The 18,125-nt window shown below is 37.8% G+C and overlaps 1 protein-coding gene across 5 annotated transcripts in view; it reads left to right on the top strand.

The window, feature by feature from the left end:
- CRMP (Collapsin Response Mediator Protein) overlaps nucleotides 1-18,125 on the top strand; it is a 276,601-nt gene that overhangs the window by 232,532 nt on the left and 25,944 nt on the right. For all 5 annotated transcript variants that reach the window (XM_083116907.1, XM_083116909.1, XM_083116908.1 and 2 more), the window contains 3 exons: nucleotides 1,264-1,391; nucleotides 8,750-8,929; nucleotides 13,128-13,241. In XM_083116907.1, coding sequence (XP_082973033.1) covers nucleotides 1,264-1,391; nucleotides 8,750-8,929; nucleotides 13,128-13,241 — 422 coding nt within the window. The remainder of the gene's footprint in view (nucleotides 1-1,263; nucleotides 1,392-8,749; nucleotides 8,930-13,127; nucleotides 13,242-18,125) is intronic.

Below are 18,125 nucleotides of genomic sequence, written 5' to 3' on the forward strand. Positions count from 1 at the left end.
AAACAGACTAAACTAATTTATTGTGAATATATAAATGCAGTAATATTTAAGTATAGTGCATATTTATTTGAATTCAGTTCTTTGTAGCATGCCTTTCAGCATGTATGTGGTATCTACTGCACCTAAGATAGCAAGGATCAAATATACCAAAGCTACTTGTCAACTAAATATTAATTGAGCTGCTTATGTTACAAATTTTACAAATAGCTAATGCTTTTGAATAACTTTGGTTGTAATTTATTTCAGTTTGTGAGAGTCTTATTTTCAGAAGATTGAACAGATGTGCTTTCTGCAGCCCTTTTTTTAAAAAATATTGAAGTAAAAGTTAAGTAGTGTGTAAGTTATTAGCGATATTTAAAAATATGTAAATACATTTGGCAATATGCATTAATTCCATTAACACATGCAGATAATTTTTTAAAATTAAAATATGATGCTTTGTAATAGACAATTGTGAATAATAATACAGAACTGATTATATTTGTATCCTGCTTTGGGTTATTGAATTATTTCTTGTTCAGTCAGGCTGAGAATTTGTCTATCGATGAGTCAGCATGTTTGTTCGCAACTGCAAATTACCTAGCTGATCACCAGATAAAGCAAGGGTTAAGTTTACTACCACTCATCCTCCAGTTAAGGAGCTAACTCAAAATTGTGGTTACTTTTAGTTATTTGCCAGTCTGTACTTGAACCACACACTGAAATGAAGAAATTAGTGTTGCAAAGTATTTGCAGTAGTGGTTAGGGAACTGCATATTTGGTCATTTGGTACTCTATCACTACTAGCTGATATAGACATGTTGCTAAAATATTTATATATAGATTATTGCTAAAATTGCTAATAATTTTACAAATGAAATCTTTCTATAAATAGCTTGTAATTTAGTACAAAATACCTAGGTTTCATAAAGTAAATCTGTACATACACAGTGTCATTTTCTAAGGCCCAACCTTTTGCAGTCACCTGGTTACACGCATTAATGAAGAAGTGAATGAACATTTTAAGGTTGTCCCAGAACATTTGTAATTTTATATTGGATTAATAGATACAAAGAACTGAAGTTCTCGCTTATCTGCACAACTGTTTTTTGTTAGCATTCTATTAATTTCAGTGGCGCCATCCTCCTCATTGCCATGGCCATTGGACACTGTGTATATACATTTTTTTGAAAATCCATAACAGTGAACATTCTGTTTTCTGCACAATAATGTTTATTAAATGATAATTAAGTTTCTTAATGAAACTTGCTCTAAATTTTCCAGTGGATTTTGTAATACCAAATAAAGGGGAGAGTCTTCTGGATGCTTACGAGGCATGGAGGCACTGGGCAGATGAAAAAGTGTGCTGTGATTATTCTTTACATATGGCTGTCACTTGGTGGTCTGATAAGGTGAGTATGCATGAATGAATTGTGCAAGGTTACATTTTCTTATGCAGCAAATTTCAAAATGACCTCTGGGTTGCAGACATTTATTGCAGGTAAACTACGAAATTTATCTTGATGAGACCAGAGACAAATGAAAGAAATACTTCTTTTTCCCCTACAAATGTTCAATGTGTGCACTCTGTGTGATGCAGCACACATCGACACTGTAGTTCAGTCCTTGTCACACCCTATTTGATCATGGATCTGTCACACCCCATGTACATCTTCCTCTACTTTTCTTCAGCTTTTTAGATGTATATGAATGCTTATATTCTTATTTATGCTTGGTATAATTGTTACATTGATATTATGTTATGTGACAGCATTTCACACCATGTCATTAATGTATTTCATTTACAATCACATCTACCTCAATGTTATGGTATGCTTGCTTCTAGGTTTGAACCCAGTTGTCATCCACCATGTTACAATGTAAGGTTCCATCGCAGGGCAGGTCCCTGGTGAGTCAAATGGTAGCACTAAACCTTAGCTACACTGGATTTCACCTTTTATCAGGGAGGGTAGGTCCGGTTGACCAACGGGCAATGTGTCTGAGGTAGAATAGTAAATTATGTAACACAATTTCAAATTGACTGTTTTATTTAACTACCAATTAAAAGCACTCCAATTAGTTCTCAATATAAAGGAGAGAAATTTGGGGGTGAAAGGATGACCACCCTGTCAGGTACTTATCTCCAGTCTCTGGATCAAGCCTCAATGCTGGAATGGTCGGCAGGGTGCTGGTCCAAATGGCTGGCCTCAGGTGTTTTGTCTCCAGACAAGTCCTGGCTTGGGCTCTGTGGCTCCTGGCAGCCCTGTAGTGGATTCTCCACAGCTGGCAGCAGTCATGCTCTTGTGACTCGATGTAGATCTCATGATCTAATTGCCGGCTTCTGGGTGCATTCTCCTCCCAAGGCAGGTTGTTTGCCTCTTTTATAATGCTTAGAATAGGTATCTTGATATGGCCACACACACAAAGAAGGCACGCAGTGTAAAGTCTGGCAATCTTGGGGGCCACAGCATCAGATTCTGGTCATCTTCAGATTCGCGTCCCATCCAACACCTTGGTAGCACTGTGCTCAGGTGGTGAACTTAATTGCAGAAGGGAGCATGACAGTAGTACTGTTAAAAAAAATGGACTTGTAAAGACTTGTAACGGGAGGAGCAGTGGTGATGTAGTTGGTAGGGCATCTTGCTGCCAGTTGGGAGACCAGGGTTTGATTCCATGGGTGGGTGAACTAAAGTCGTGATTTTTCCAGCCTTGTCCCCACACAAAACAGCTCTGGGGCTCACCCAGTCTCAATTGAATGGATACCTGGGGGAAGGTAGCTGCATTGCTGAACACTGCCTTCTCCACAACTTTTATCCTCCAGCATCATGCCTTGAAACTGTAAACAGAATTCAAGCCAGTACCTGTAATCAGTGTGTGTTAGTTGATGAACAAATGCTTATGGAGAATCCTCTGCACTGCTGTTTTGTGTACTACCTGTTCCCTAGCTGCAGGTGCACTTGATTTCTGTGGGCGACCATTTATTTTCACTTGTACATCAACCTGTATCTGCAAACAGTTTGTACCACGCACAAATGGAATTTTCATTAGGTGATTTTTATTGAACTTCACGCAATATGCATATTAGGGATCTAGTGATGTGAAATTTCAACATCTGGAGTTTTCACATGTGTAGCAACCACAGCATTCACTAACATCACTAACATTGCATACCAGCAAAGGTAAAGGTAATGTTCCCCATGCATATCCCAAGTAACCAAAAGTGGTTGGCCCAACATTGGGCAAACTGTACTGAAAATGGTTGGCCCATGGTTGACCCAACATAAAAGCCTACCATTGGGCAATGGTAATTTTGGCCATGGTCCCAACATTGGCCCAACACGTGGTCTTTACCTTGGCCCAACATGTGGTTTTTACATTGGCCCAACATGTGGTTTTTACATTGGGCCAATGTGTGTTTTTTACGTTGGGCCTATGTATGGTTTTACATTGGACCAACGTATGATTTTACATACTAAAAACTAAAGAATGGATAGGTTTGTGTTCTGATATATATATAATTTATTGTGAGACCAAATGTAAACAGTAGTACACATTATTTATGAAAATAAAAAAATACACATCACTTTATCAGTCACATGGTATCATTGTTTTCAAGGCACTGTACCTTCAAGTGGTAGCACAAAAACTTTGTAGAGTTTACTTGGTTTTCCACCTTTCATGGAATTTAGTCTGCACATAACATTGCTTAACCACCTTCACAATAATACCTGTAAGAATGTTGTTGTTCTACTACAGCAAAAGAGACAAACAATAAGCAATTACCAACACATCTTTCATCCATGGTGGCTGACAAAGGACTGGTGAGTGACTGCAAGTTAAAAATAGCTTCCACTTTCATTCAAAATATATTATACAGGGTGAGTTAAAAGTCCCTGACCACCCTGTATAAAATGAAAGGGAGTGTAGATTGCAGCAATTGGTCATTGTAGTAATATGTTAGGCCGAGGGGGAAACTTTTTGGTGCATGTCGATGACAACGTCCGCTATCTTGGATCCAACTTCATTTCTTTAAATGGAAAGTTTTGTTTTGGGCTAGAATATCACTAGGATTTCAGTGGTGAAGTCAGATTTATGAAAGCTTTAATGATAAGGAAGTTATGGGCATATGAAACTTACACAATGTCTTCAATATGCTGTCCTCCTTGTGCTATGCACGTGTTGAGATGGTTGTTCTCCCATGCTCTGTGGACATGGAGCAATATCTCGGGTGTGATTTGTGCACAGGCATCCAGTATCTGTTGCTCCAAATGACCCACATCCCGAATATTTTCAGCATACACGATTGACTTCACATGACCCCACAGGTATGTATATAGGGTAGATATTAATTTTTATGAAGACTTGTTAGAAGAAGAAGCGAAATATAGTTCCAATAACTTAATGTTACCTGTAAACCTCAGGAACAAAGTCAAGAATACAACTTCTATCTTTGCAAATATTAATGGGATAGAGAGTGATTGCTTAGTAGATACTAAAAGCAAAATTTGTTTGATGTCAGAGAACAAATAGATAAATATCACTAGTGAAGTCACCAGACCTAAATTAGAGCCAATAGAAGATATTATTTTGGTTGACTATTCTGAAAAAATACAACTGAAAGTACTTGGCAAAATTTGTGTAAATATAGAAATTGAAGATACTATGTTTTTGTTCAGTTCGTTGTCATCAAAGATTTGACAGTAGAAAATCTAATAGGTTTAGATTTTTTATATAATGTAGAGGCTCTTGTAAACTTCAAGGAAAATTCTTTATTGTTACACACCAAAGAAGGTGAAAGGTTAGTTAAAATATTGCCTATATCTTGTCCAACTTTTGATGTGAATGAAGAGGCAGAGAGTAGTTGCCTTAATGTAACACAAAAGTCAAAAGAGGAAATGACTGTTGCTAGTGTAGAAGATCTTAAATTAAAAGCTATGCAAGCTGAAATACTAGATGAAGATGAAAAGAATCAACTGTTTGATTTGTTACTTGAATTTAGGATGATGTTTGATGAAAAACCTGGTTTATGTACTAAATATGAACATCATATTGAATTGGATACTAGTTCATTGCAGAATACTGCAAAGGATTTGACAATGGTCTAGCGGACTTATTGTCCAGACAATTTTCAGAATCCGAGCCGATTTTGATTCACATATACAATAATGTAAAGTTTAAAAATGCAGTATTAGATATACTTGTAGAGTTTCTAGTCCAGGAACAGTACAATGATAAGCTATTTCAACCTATTATTGATTGAACAACTGTGAAAGTGTAAATGTAAGTTTACCTCAAAGGTGTAGAAATTGGAAAAAGTTTTATAAGGTCTGCAATGAAATTTTGATAAGAGATATTTACTTTGAGAACCTCTAGAAAATATGTATACCTCAATCTTTAGTTTCTGTAATATTGAGGAATTATCATGACAATATGGGCCACTTTGGTTGTGAAAAAGTACTCAGAAGGGCTAGCAAACTGTACTTTTGGCCTGGTATGAGAAAAGGTTTTGAGTTACATCAGAGATTGTGAACTATGTATGAGGACGAAGCCGAGTAGACATCCGTCCAAAGGTATATTCAAACAACATTGTAACGAGGGTGAAAGTATTTTGTTTTTGGATATACAAGGACCATTAATTAAGGGCTCACAAGGAGAAAGGTTTCTTCTAACCTTACAAGATGCTAACACTAAATATTTGTTCGCTTATCCAATGAGGTCAGGTGCAGCCAACAGTATTGTAAAATCCTTGCTAGAAGGATATGTCAGGCATTTTGGCATTCCACACAGGTTGGTCAGTGATAACGCCACGGTGTTTCATTCTAAGGGTAAAAACACAGTAAAGCACATCACACATTGCCAGAAACTCACGGGGACAAGTTTCCGGTAATTCAAAACCATGGAGTTAAATGGGGAAAAACAGAGTGGAACCCCGCTCATCACCAGAGGTTCCCAGGAACATACACTGTTTGATATTGGGTCCCTTGTTTCAAGTGGAAGGCTCTGTGATTGGTCCACTCAAGATCACTTCTCCCTTTCCTGGAAGACCCTCCTGTTTCCACACTTTTTTTGACAAGAGTTGTCGTTTGCAAACTTGTGCAATGGTGGTCAATGTGCCTGTCCGACAGCCAGTTCATTTATTATATCCTGACATTTTTATGGCTTGACCGGGACCCCTGCGATGAGCAAGGGTCCTTGTGCCTCACCGTGTTCTTACCCTTACAAATATGTACACTTTAACAAGCTTGGGTGTAAAATTGGTGTGGCCATAACCGGAAACCCTATCCTAAGCATTTCCTAACTCCCGAGAGCACTATAAATGGGGTTAACAACCTGCCTCAGGAGGAGAAGCCAACAAGCAGTTAAAGGATCAATATCGGGTCGTGAGAGTGCGACAGTGCCGGACAGGGAAAATCATCTATAAGGCTGCCCAGAAGCCGTGGGGCCCAAGCTGGGGTCTGTCTAGAGGCGAGATGCCTCAGGCCAGTCAGCAATGGGACCAGCACCCAGCTGAGGGTTCCAGCATCCAGGCGATCCAGAGATAAATATCTGCCCCTTTATGGTGCTAATCCTTCTCCCCTACTTCTCCCTCCTAATAATCTATTGGAGTGCTTGCCAAATAAAACTCAATCACTTAACTATTCAATTAGTGTTTCTTTAACTTAACTGCTCCTACGGGTCCTACCCTCTAATACGGAGGGTGAAATATGATACAACTAAGGTTCTAGCATCCCCAATTGTGTCTCCAGGGAGCAGCTCTGGGACAGGAACCTTAGATCATAACGGAAGTTATTCTAAACTCAACCGGCTCATGCGTTTTTTTTTTTTGTTTTTTTTTTTTTTTTTTTTTTTTTTTTTTTTTTGTAAAAACAGCCACAAAGATTGGCTGAAGTATGTAGATGTAGTTGTAAGCTTATTAAACGATAGTGTACACACCCAGCTAGGATTTGCTCCCTCCGAGTTAAACTAAATAGAGATCTTAACTCATGTATTTTGAATCATTTTAATATTTTTGTAATCAAGAGTACTGAGTTCAGCATAAAGAAAAAGGTATTGAGGTAGGAGCGTCACTGTGATGTAGTAGACAGGTGGCTGACCTCAGAGCTCCTCATACCTCGCGACTCGATCGAGATAAGAAGGAGGAAGTACTGGCAGTTGTAACAGCTGATCACTTGCCGTCAGACTGGGTATGGGTCAGTGGCTTGACATTTTTTCTCCCGAGTGCAGAAGTATGTACTTACAGGGTGTAATACCTGCAACTACTTGTTTGCGTTTAATATATCGTATGTCAAGGAAACTGACCAGTCGTCATAATGGCATGGTTCAGCACCTGCAAATGATATGTAATTATCACTTTCATATGCCCATAACTTCCTTATCATTCAAGTTTTCATAAATCTGACTTCACCACTGAATTCCTGGTGAAATTCTAGCTCAAAACCATATCCCACATGCCCCCCTTCCCATTAAAAGAAATTAAGCTGGATCCAAGATGGCGGTCACCAAGATGTCAGACGTTGTCATAACATGCACCAAAAAATTTCCCCCTAGGCCTAACATGTTACTACCATGACCAATTGCTGCAATCTACACTCCCTTTCATTTTGCAAGGGGTGGTCAGGGACTTTTGACACCCTGTATTTCCAATATGTGCTGTGACTGAAATATTCGAAAAGAAACACTGTTACATGTCACTTATTTTACACTCTACAATTTACAGCATACTCCTGAAAGTTGCCTTAGCATGAAAGAGTTGTTTTTAAAACTGATTTTGACTCACTTTTCCATGGTTGGGCAAACATTGGCAACCACCATTGGCCCAACGTAAGACCAACATCAATTTGCCAACCAACGTAAAGCCAACCTTTCCCACGTAAAAACTGACATTGTGGTTACTTGGGATAGCACCATGCCAATGGCACATTTAGGGGATGTGGTGGGTAGGGCCTCGCACATTCTTGATCTGTGCCATTTCAGAGGTGATGTGATCAACACCATGCTCCAGCCACCTTCACCACGTAGGGTTGCCTACAGGTACAATGCATACTAGCAGGAATGTAAACTACAGCTCAGCAGTGTGCACTCAAGAAGACTCACTTTTCATGTTGTAAGCTATCAATGAAAGGGTTACAAAATCTTGCAACCCTTACATTGATAGCTTACAACATGAAAAGTGAGAGAGAGAGATTCAACACTGTTTCTTGCTTTATGAAGATCTGTCCATGGAGATATTTTAAAATTCTTTTGACTGCCAGTTCACTCCATACAGGAAATTTTAAACATTAATTAATGAATTCCAGTGAGAATTATTTTTTTCTCACAATACTAGTTTCAGGGGAGAAAAAGGGATAAGAAATTATGGCAGCCACTTCATTCACAGCTTTGCAATTGATGCCATGCTGATCTGTGATTTGTGGTCAAGTGCAGCACCTAATGGGTTTAGGAAAAATTAGTGACATTCCAGTGGCTTGTACTTTACAGTTTCTAACAGCAATAGTGAAGCTTGTACCTAAATGTTATGCAGTAGTAGGGTAGGGGAGAATTCCAATATCACAGTATTATGAACAAGTGCCAAGTGGTTCAAGTTTTGAAACTTGTAATTTCCACACACGTGAAACAGACTTCCTCAGCAACAAGACTGAAAAAATAAGTATCATGTGAAATGGAATCCTCATCTATTGGATTTGCAAACAACACTGAAAGGATTGAGAGTTGGCCTTTGCTTTTTCCTGTTGTATATAACATGAATACATATAGTTAATTTCTTCAACAGGTGAATGAAGAAATGGAAGAACTATGTAAGGAACATGGTGTGAATTCTTTTAAAATGTTCATGGCTTACAAAGATACATGGATGTTACATGATCCAGATTTGTATGCTGTTTTTGAAAAATGTAGAGAACTAGGTGCAATTGCTCAAGTCCATGCTGAAAATGGTGACATAATTGCAGAGGTAAGTAGGATTTTTTTATATCACAGGGGAGGGAATTGTAAATGCTTCGTTGATGGTCTACCACTACCCAGAGACAGTCACTGAATGTGGTGTTATGGTTGTTGGTGTGGGTGGCATCTGCAAAATTGGAGGTCTGGATGAAAGTCAAACTACATTAACTGGCCACTTTGACTTTCTGAATCCATTGGAAACAAAAATTAATTTAAGCAGGTTTAAATTTCTGTATTCTATAACTCCATACACTGTTCAAATGTGTGTCATATGCATGGGCATTGTCAGAAATTTTGTAGAGGAAATTTCAGTCGTGAAGTTTTCAATTATTTTCAACTTCAATACCAAAACTCTACAAAAATTGGCTGCTTTTGTCTTGTAAAATTTGCATTAGAGAACAATGGAATTTGGCAAAATGTTTGGACAGTCTTGGTCTCGGTTAAGGCAATACTAAGCTACGTCAATGCTCTAGGCCTGTAACAAAGAAATGCTGGGAAGAAGAAAAGATACTCTCCGGCCTCCACCAGGTGAGTTGTGGAAAGGATTCCAAACTTTCGAGAGATAACGTCATGCTCATCAGGGTAGAAGTCCAAGATTAACTTCAAATGCAGGGAAGTTCAAAATGTGACATTTCATGCATAACCTTTCCTTTGAATTGTCAGCGCAGAGTACAATAAAAGAAGAAATGCATTGGAATCTAATAAGCAGTGGCATAGCATTATAGTACGCCCGTACGCCCGGCATTCCCAGATTTAAAATTTCAAAAATGCTAAAATGCTGTGATTATAAAGTAAAACGTGACTAATTTCAAATATGTTTGACCTTCATGGCATTATAATAGCTATTTTTCGCGATCCGCTTGCAACGCTCCACTCTCAACACTCGTTCTGGCATCTCTTTTCAATGCCTTTCCCGGCCAGACGCCGAGCAGGTTCGGCGTACAAGACTCCTATATTCCTTGCTGCCTTTATGGAGGGAAAGCTTCCATTTCTACAGCATGTGCGTAAATGGGCTCTCTTACGCTGGCGTACGAGAGGTCTACCGTGATTGGTTCATGTGACCCTTCCTGCCTTCTGAAGCAGACGACAGTGGTAGCATTCCTACCCAGTTCTTCGCTCTCATGCAACTCGTGCTATGTGATGCTACAATACGCAATATTGACTGACGTAACTTTACCAATCAAAAATATACTGCTTCTTAATGGTCACTGCATTGTATGATTTATCGCACAAACAGCGAAGTGCATTAGAAACTAAAAGATCAACACAGTTTTTGTGAAGTAAGTTGGTGAAGTCCTCGTGGTAGAAATTCAGCCTGTGGCTGCTCTACCACTTAACCCACAAAACTATTATTTTTTTTTATTGTATTTTTTCGTTATTATCTAACTGCTTAATATTGTGTCAATGGAAATGTTTTGCATTCATTTGAAAACTCTTAACATCTTATGGTCTCTGGACAAAATTATTTTAAAATGTTTATCAGCATTCTCAAGATGTAATAAACAGTGGTCTGAATTACTAATCGGCACTGTTACGTCAGTAGAGTGTACGATATTTGGATCATCCACTCTGCTTTGCACAGTGTGCCAAGACGACAGAGGTCCCTGGTTCAAATCCCAGCGTGAGCACGGGTGTTCTTTGTCAGTGTCCCTTCATCAATATCATCACTCATATTCATATTCGCGATTAACCAAAAGTGGTAGAAGAGCGAAGTAAAATAAACCAAATCAATGAGTAGTTGGATCAACCACAACAATGACGTCTGCTGTTGTTCAAAGGTGCTTGTGATTCAGGTAGGTTTTCTAATGACTTGCGTCATGCAGAAAGATATAAAACACCAGAGTTCAAAACATTTGTGGCATAGTGAGGCATCTAATTTTCTAGCAAAAACATGCATGGATGATGTTTTATTGAAAACCCAGCTGACTTCAGGCAAATAAACAATACCTGTGGCGACTAATACCATAAGTAAGTTATTAAGCAAGAAAGGGCCGACCCTTCCCTCGGACTTGGCGTTCCCACCCGAAATGTCCATGCTACGCCACTGCTAATAAGCATCTGAAAATGCAATGAGAGGGAAGAGGGCTAGATGCATACAATTAAAGGGAAGCTCAACTCTTAGCAGCTGCTATTTCTAAATATCCAATTTATAAAACTATACAGCTTAGTTTCAGTAAAGTCTATTTGGGTAACAGAGGTCATGTTAGAAAAGCATATTTTTGTGACTGCCATTACAAATCAAGCCACAGAATAATTTCCTGAACAGTTATGGCTGCTAATATTACTGTGTTTATGCAGCTATGTAAGGACTTTGATAGAACCTTAAAAAATAAACTTCATGAAAATGTCACTCTCAATTGATGTACACAGTGCGGCAATTTGAAATTGAGACTGGTGCTGTAAAAAATAAACAAGTCTTCATAGAATTACTTACCTTGGATCATTCAAATTAGGACCCTCCTGCATCCACACATCGTAGCACAATGCCTACCAGTGCATAGAAGGATTGCTGGAATTCATTTTGTGTAACTCTTTTTAAAATCCATGTCGTAGCCTTCTTGATTGTTGATACATCATAAAAGTTGGAACCTTTCAGTGCAGATTTTGGTTTAGAAAAAAAAAAAAAAATAATCACATGGAGCCAGATGATCTGGTGAGTAGGCAGGGTGTGACAATACACAGAGTTGATTTAGGGCCAAAAAGTTCTTCGCAATCACAGTCTTGTAACTTGGGGCACTGTCATGAAGCAGACGCCAGCTGCCATCATCCCGATTCTCGGGCCTCCCAGTGTTATTCCTTGCACCAAACATTTCAGTACTTCAAGATAAAATGCAGCAGTAACAGTCTGTCTGAAATTTCAGTCTTCAGTAATGATTATCCTCACTTTCTCAACCAATTTTTGTGTTCTCACTGTCCCTGCTACACCTGGATGCTCGTTGTGTTCAATTGGCTCCCGTCCTTTACTGAAATGCCTGAGCCATTCAAATACATGTGTACAGGATACACAATTGTCCCTATAGACTTGCTACAACATGTCAAACGTTTCCGCAGGAGTTTTACCCAACAGCGCACAAAACTTTATGTTTGCTCTTTGTTCCATGTTTAAATCACGACGCACTTTGACGACACGTGCCCACATTCAACAATGCCACAAGCAGCAATGTCGCTCAAGGTCAACGAGCTCTGCGTCGATTGTTCGTGAGATACCCATTACTTGTTCGCACCATAGAAAGCATGCACGGTGGAACCACCTACCGAGAAAAAAAATCAGTCTTGATTTCAAATTGCCGCACTGTGTATAATATATATGTTTACACTTACTTTTGATTTTGATGAATTCTCAGGGCACAGTGTAAAAAGAACATGCCCAGTATTGTGCATGCTTTTGCATGATTTCATGAAGTTCCATGATCTGCATTACTCAGAAATAAGAGATCTAATAACTACACCACTCAAGTAATTCACAAAAACTAAATTTACACAGTTTGTAAAGAAAGAAAAAAGAAAGTTTATACTTTTAAGATCTTACTAAATAATTTAACAACTGAGAGATATTTTCAGTTTTTTTTTCTTTTGCTGTTTTAATAATGATATGTCTCTCTTAGTTTACATAATGAAAGTGGGGATAGAGATGAAAAAAGAAGGAATGGAAACTTTCTTCTTTGGCCTGAGAACGAAAGTGGCCAGTTTATGTAGTTTGACTTATGAGAAGTGGTGGTTGTTGATCCTGAGGTTGAGGGTGTGAAGTCATCATGTATGTGGCAGATCTCAATCTTGCAGGAGACTTTGGGTGGATTTGCTTCAAAACAGCAAAAAGGATGTTAGCATAATTCTTTATTCCTTTTATGAGATATTAACCCAAAGTTCAGTCTAATTGTTATGTTCATTTGGTGTTTAATTTTCTGTGAACAGTAGTGTAAATTTGCATTTCTTTGTCATGAGATCTTGTACAATTATGTTGAATGTAAAATTTATGGGTTTTTAAATTGTTCTCACATTTATCAGTTATAGAAGAACAACATTTTGAAGAACGCCTTGGAATTTTGCAATGAAATCCCTTAATCTGGCCGTGGTTGTCATTGAATAGCAAAAATATTATATATATCCTCTTTACAATACAGTAGCAAACACAAATTTTCACTTGCTAAGGTATTAACTATTTTACTTCAATTTATAATGTGTGTTGGCATGAAATCTCCTCTTTGTAGAACACCAAGAAGCTTCTGGCTGCTGGCATAACAGGTCCTGAAGGACACGAAATGTCTCGTCCTGAAGAAGTTGAAGCAGAAGCAGTAAATAGAGCTTGTGTTATAGCTAACCAGGTAATTATTCATAGGGGTTTTACATTTAGCATAACTTACTTTTTGATTGGTAAAAATTTGGAATGTATTTTGTTCAGATGCACTTGACATAATGAGGTTAGTTGGATAGTGTGTGTTTAACAAGCTTCCATTATTAGACACTTGTTGGGAGCAGGGTTCATATTATCTTTGTATATTTCCAGTGTGGTATTAAGTTTTTTTGGCACCTAAGTTGAATATGACTGATAGGCAGACAGTCTGTCCAAGAATAGGGCTGAGGCAGATAAATCTATTGATATTGGAAGAAATAGGCACAATGTTATATCAATAAATTTACCAAACTATATTTCTATAAATAAACTTTAACTGCAAAATTCTCATTTTGTTGTGGCTGTACTTTTTTTGATTATGAGGATATAATTTATATAATCTGGAAATAAGACTTGAAGCTTTCCTGCCGACGAATGATGAAAAGATTCTCTCGGGCTATCGACCAGGTGAGTTGTGGAAATCATTCCAAGCTTTCGAGAGCTAACGTCACTCTCAGCTTTAAGACTTACATCTTTATCTATGTTCAAAAAGTGTTGCACTAAGTCTTCATATCCACAGTTCTTGTCAAATTGTATAATAGGTGAGAGATGCATTGCCAGTAAATAGTTTTAATTGTACCAAAAATGCTAAAACTACACATTTTATTGAACTGCACAACATTATAATGTCTAACTATGAATAATATTAATGCACATTAAACATTGGTAAAATAATACAGGAATGTCGTTTTGGCTCATTAGAGAGAGCTGTATGTAAATTTTTCATTTGATGTTCATCCAAATATGAATTAAAAAGTATTTCACCACTGAGATGTTTTTGGAAGTATAAATCAGAATATAAGAATTTGAATGTTATCAAGCATATTCTTTCAATTGGCAAAAAAATTAGTAAAACCACCACATTTCATAAACTGAGACACACATGCCCAAACAATAAAAAAGGGGAGGGTACCAAATCATGTTGTATGGATCTATGGCCAGAACTCCAGCGGGTGGCAGGAAGTGAGAGATTTGAACCCCAGGTTCCTGCTACTGAAATACATTATCCCTTATAGTAGTAGTAGTAGTAGTGGTATTTGTAGTGGTGCAAGAAATAATAATATGGATAGTAGTAATAATAATAATAATCAGTGTTATAATAACAATATTACCAACAGCAATATCAACTTTCTTGAACAGGTGATGTTCAAATCGTGCCATATCAATTCCGTAAACAAAATAACAACTGACTCAGAACCGAGAATTTTTAGTTTTCATTTTCACTTTTATTCTCAAAGCACAGAGTGCTCTGGAGCATTTACACCTCACAGTTGTTACTTGATCTCCACTCTGGAGTGGAGCAAGAAGTTTTCTGATCCAGATAGGAATGTCACTCTGAAACATTTGCACAAGCTGGAATGTTGATACTCTGAAACCCTGTTATTTGTAAAGCAAAACCAATTAACATCAGCTGGTTACCTACATTATTTATTTATTTATTATTAATAATTAAGATAATTGACATGAAAGTTGAATAATGTAATTTAATAGAGAAGCATGTCAATTCAATCAACATTTAATGCAACAGTGAAAATAATGAACACAGAGGTTATACAGTTAAAATGAAACTCAAATGTGTGACACTACCAGATAAGTTAATTTAAAACTGCATCCTAATTCTGTACAAAACTTCAATGAATAGAGTTTAAGTTACAATTACATCTAAACAGGTGTATGCTGGGTTGATTTTAGAAAGTGCATTAAATAACCTGTGCATGGGTTCCTCTTCCGCCATCTTGCTCCCCCCATCAGCTTATATTAGTTAAAAAGTTAAGTATGCCAGATTTCTCATCCTCTATCACCAGACATTCTGAAGAATACTGAAAGATGAAGAGGTTCTCTTGGGATATTAACATGTCAGTTCCAGAGATGCGTCTGAGTTTCTAAGAGCTAATGTCACTCTCATCTTGAGGGAATGAATTGCAGAGATGTGTCTGAAGCCAGTTCTAAGTACTTGGTGTGGGAGGAGTCTGGCGTAGGTGGGAGGCCACACCAAACAAGTGTCATCTCTCGTGACGTCCACCCTCCTGGTCAACTATCACCAACCAGGCTGGGTCCATTTCGATTCTGCGTCCCTCTTCAGATTTCCCCTTTCCATGTGGATGGCTGTTGCTTCTTTGATGATGTATTCCCAGTAATTGGATGACTTGTTGATGATCTTAGTTGGGAGGTCAGTTCTCTGGCCCTCATATGGATGGAATGTTCCACTGACCTTGATATTTGTGGATGAAAGTTCTTGCTATTGTCCTTCTAGTTTATCCAATGTAGGCTTTACTGCAACAGCAATTGAGTGGCAAACCCCAGGTGTCTATGGTCCTAAGTCATCCTTGAGATTTCAAAGTTGGTTTCCGATTTTCAGTGGAGGTTTCAGTGAATGTAGAGTTCGAACTGGACCCAGCCTGGCTGGCTATAGTCAACCTAGAGTGTGGACATTGGAGAGATGACACCTGTTTGGCCTGCCACTTACACTGGACTGCTCCTACACCAAGTACTTAGAACTGGCTTCAGACACAGCTCTGCACTTCAATCGCTGAAGATGAAAGTGATATTAGCTCTACAAAGCTCTGAAGCGCATGCGGAACTGACCTGGCTAATATCAGAAGAGAACCTCATTATTCACCACCAGTAAAGCTTCAAGAATTAATACTAAAAATGTCAAATATATGATTAAGAGCATTACACTGTATAAATGAAACCTGTTCACAAGTCAATGAACAGGAACCATTATGTACTAGCAGTCTATCTTGTGTGGTTACACCAACCTGAAGTAATGTATTTCAAGTGTTGTGCATAATCTATCTCATAAACAATGTGTGACTTTATTTACATTACGCTGGGTTTATGGATGTTAAGACCTGTCTACTTGAAGATTAAATTTATACATTCTCTCAAGTACACCGAAAAATATTTATGATAATATCAGCACTAGAAGAAGAGCTTAAAATGTCTGACAACAATCATTGCAAGGCTTGTATTAGTTTCTCATTCAGCATCATTGGTAGATAATACACAGGGTGTCCTAAAACAACTTCAACAATGGCTGAGTGGTAGTAGATATCATAAGAATAAGTAACTTTCCTTGTAAACATTACCTCAAAAGTGCTTAGTTTCTGCCTTATAAGCGCTCAAAATCTAATCTTTATTTATGCAACCCAACATAGCAAATGATTGCTTTGGCATCACTTCCAAGGACACATGGCAGGGTTGCCGCTAGTGTCTCTTGTTAAAAGGGACAACTTAAAAACAACTTTCGAGTCTTACCTGAGCAAAATATAAAAGAGTAATGATACTTGCAATGTTGTGAGAAGTATTTATAGTATTTAGAAACTGACCAAGACAAAGAATTTCCAATAAATGCAGACTTAAATTCAAGACTGTTCATTCTAAAATGTCTCCCATCATGTGTTTCCGAGTGTCATACAATATCAATGATCGCTAGACATACATCCAACAGATGTTGATGAAATCGATTTGCTACCTCATTTCAAACACGCAGACTGTTATGTTATAACAGTTTATTTATTTGGAAATTATACATACGCATGTTAGCATAATTGCTAATAGAGTCCCTCACATAGTTCGAGGGCAAACCCTTTACTGAAAAAAAATAATGACAAAGGCCCTTGTAATAAAATGAAAAATGTTGTTTAAACATTAATTAATTCATACATTAAAACTAATACAGGGATCAACTCCTTATTAAAAACTGAAACTAAATAATCCATACTTATGTCAAGCGCTGAGCTGTATAGGGCACTCTGAATACACAATTACAAAATACAAGAAAATGCAACACTCCACAGATGAATATTCTAGAGCCACCTAGGTGACAGGTATGTCTAATGATCGACACATGATCTCGCCACCAAAGGTTCCGGATACAAGTTATTGTTGAAGTTGTTTTAGGACACCATGTATGCATTTTAAGGTATTGAAATAATGTACACCCTTGAGTGAAAAAAAACGCTCACCCTCGAAAATTTCAAAGTCCAAATCTGATTGGTGATGTTATCGAAGTCTTGGTGATGTTACAACATGTAATATATGTAATTGATGTATTTACTTATTTCTGATGAATAATTAAAATTAAACAATTCATACATTTCACAATACACTCTTTGCTCTTGCTTCATTTGTCAACATTGCTATTGCTGCAGATGACTTGAAGAATTGGTCTTGTGAAAATGAGAAAGAAAATTGGTATGTTGGCTCCAAAAACAATAAAAAATATTTACAATCCACTTGATAAACATTACGTGCTGAATTTTTGCATAAAATGAATTCTGAAAAAAAAAATACACAAACACACTCGCACAAAATGCATATAGTCTATAGTCAGCGGTGGCAGAGATTGGGTTCCAAAACTGGGGGGCAAAGACAGTATATTTCCCTTTGTATATAAGATTTAGCATAGTGCGGGGGCAAAAGTGGCAGGGAGCAACTGCCTCCCCCCCCCCAATTTGCAACCACTGATAGTCAGAAATGAACACAATAGCAATTGTGTGTTTGGTCACATAAACAACACACATGTTCTTAATTACGTGTCCTACCATGTCGACAATGAAATTGCAAATGGTGCTAGTTCTACACAGTTTGTAACACTGTCGATCATCGTGACAGTCTGCCCGACTCAACTTTTTGCTTGTAGGAGCTGAATACATTCCTACAACAATCATACGTAAGGATATAAAAATATTCATGGTCACAAACCAAACTATAATTTATGGGGGAAATATGTCAAGAGGCCTCTCGAAATGTAAAGTTGCAAGAAATGGCCGGAAGAAACATGCCGCCAAGTATCCACCGAGCAAGCCCG

This window comes from Lepisma saccharinum, chromosome 2, assembly GCF_977018435.1.
Source record: "Lepisma saccharinum chromosome 2, izLepSacc3.1, whole genome shotgun sequence".
Lineage (NCBI taxonomy): Eukaryota > Metazoa > Arthropoda > Insecta > Zygentoma > Lepismatidae > Lepisma > Lepisma saccharinum.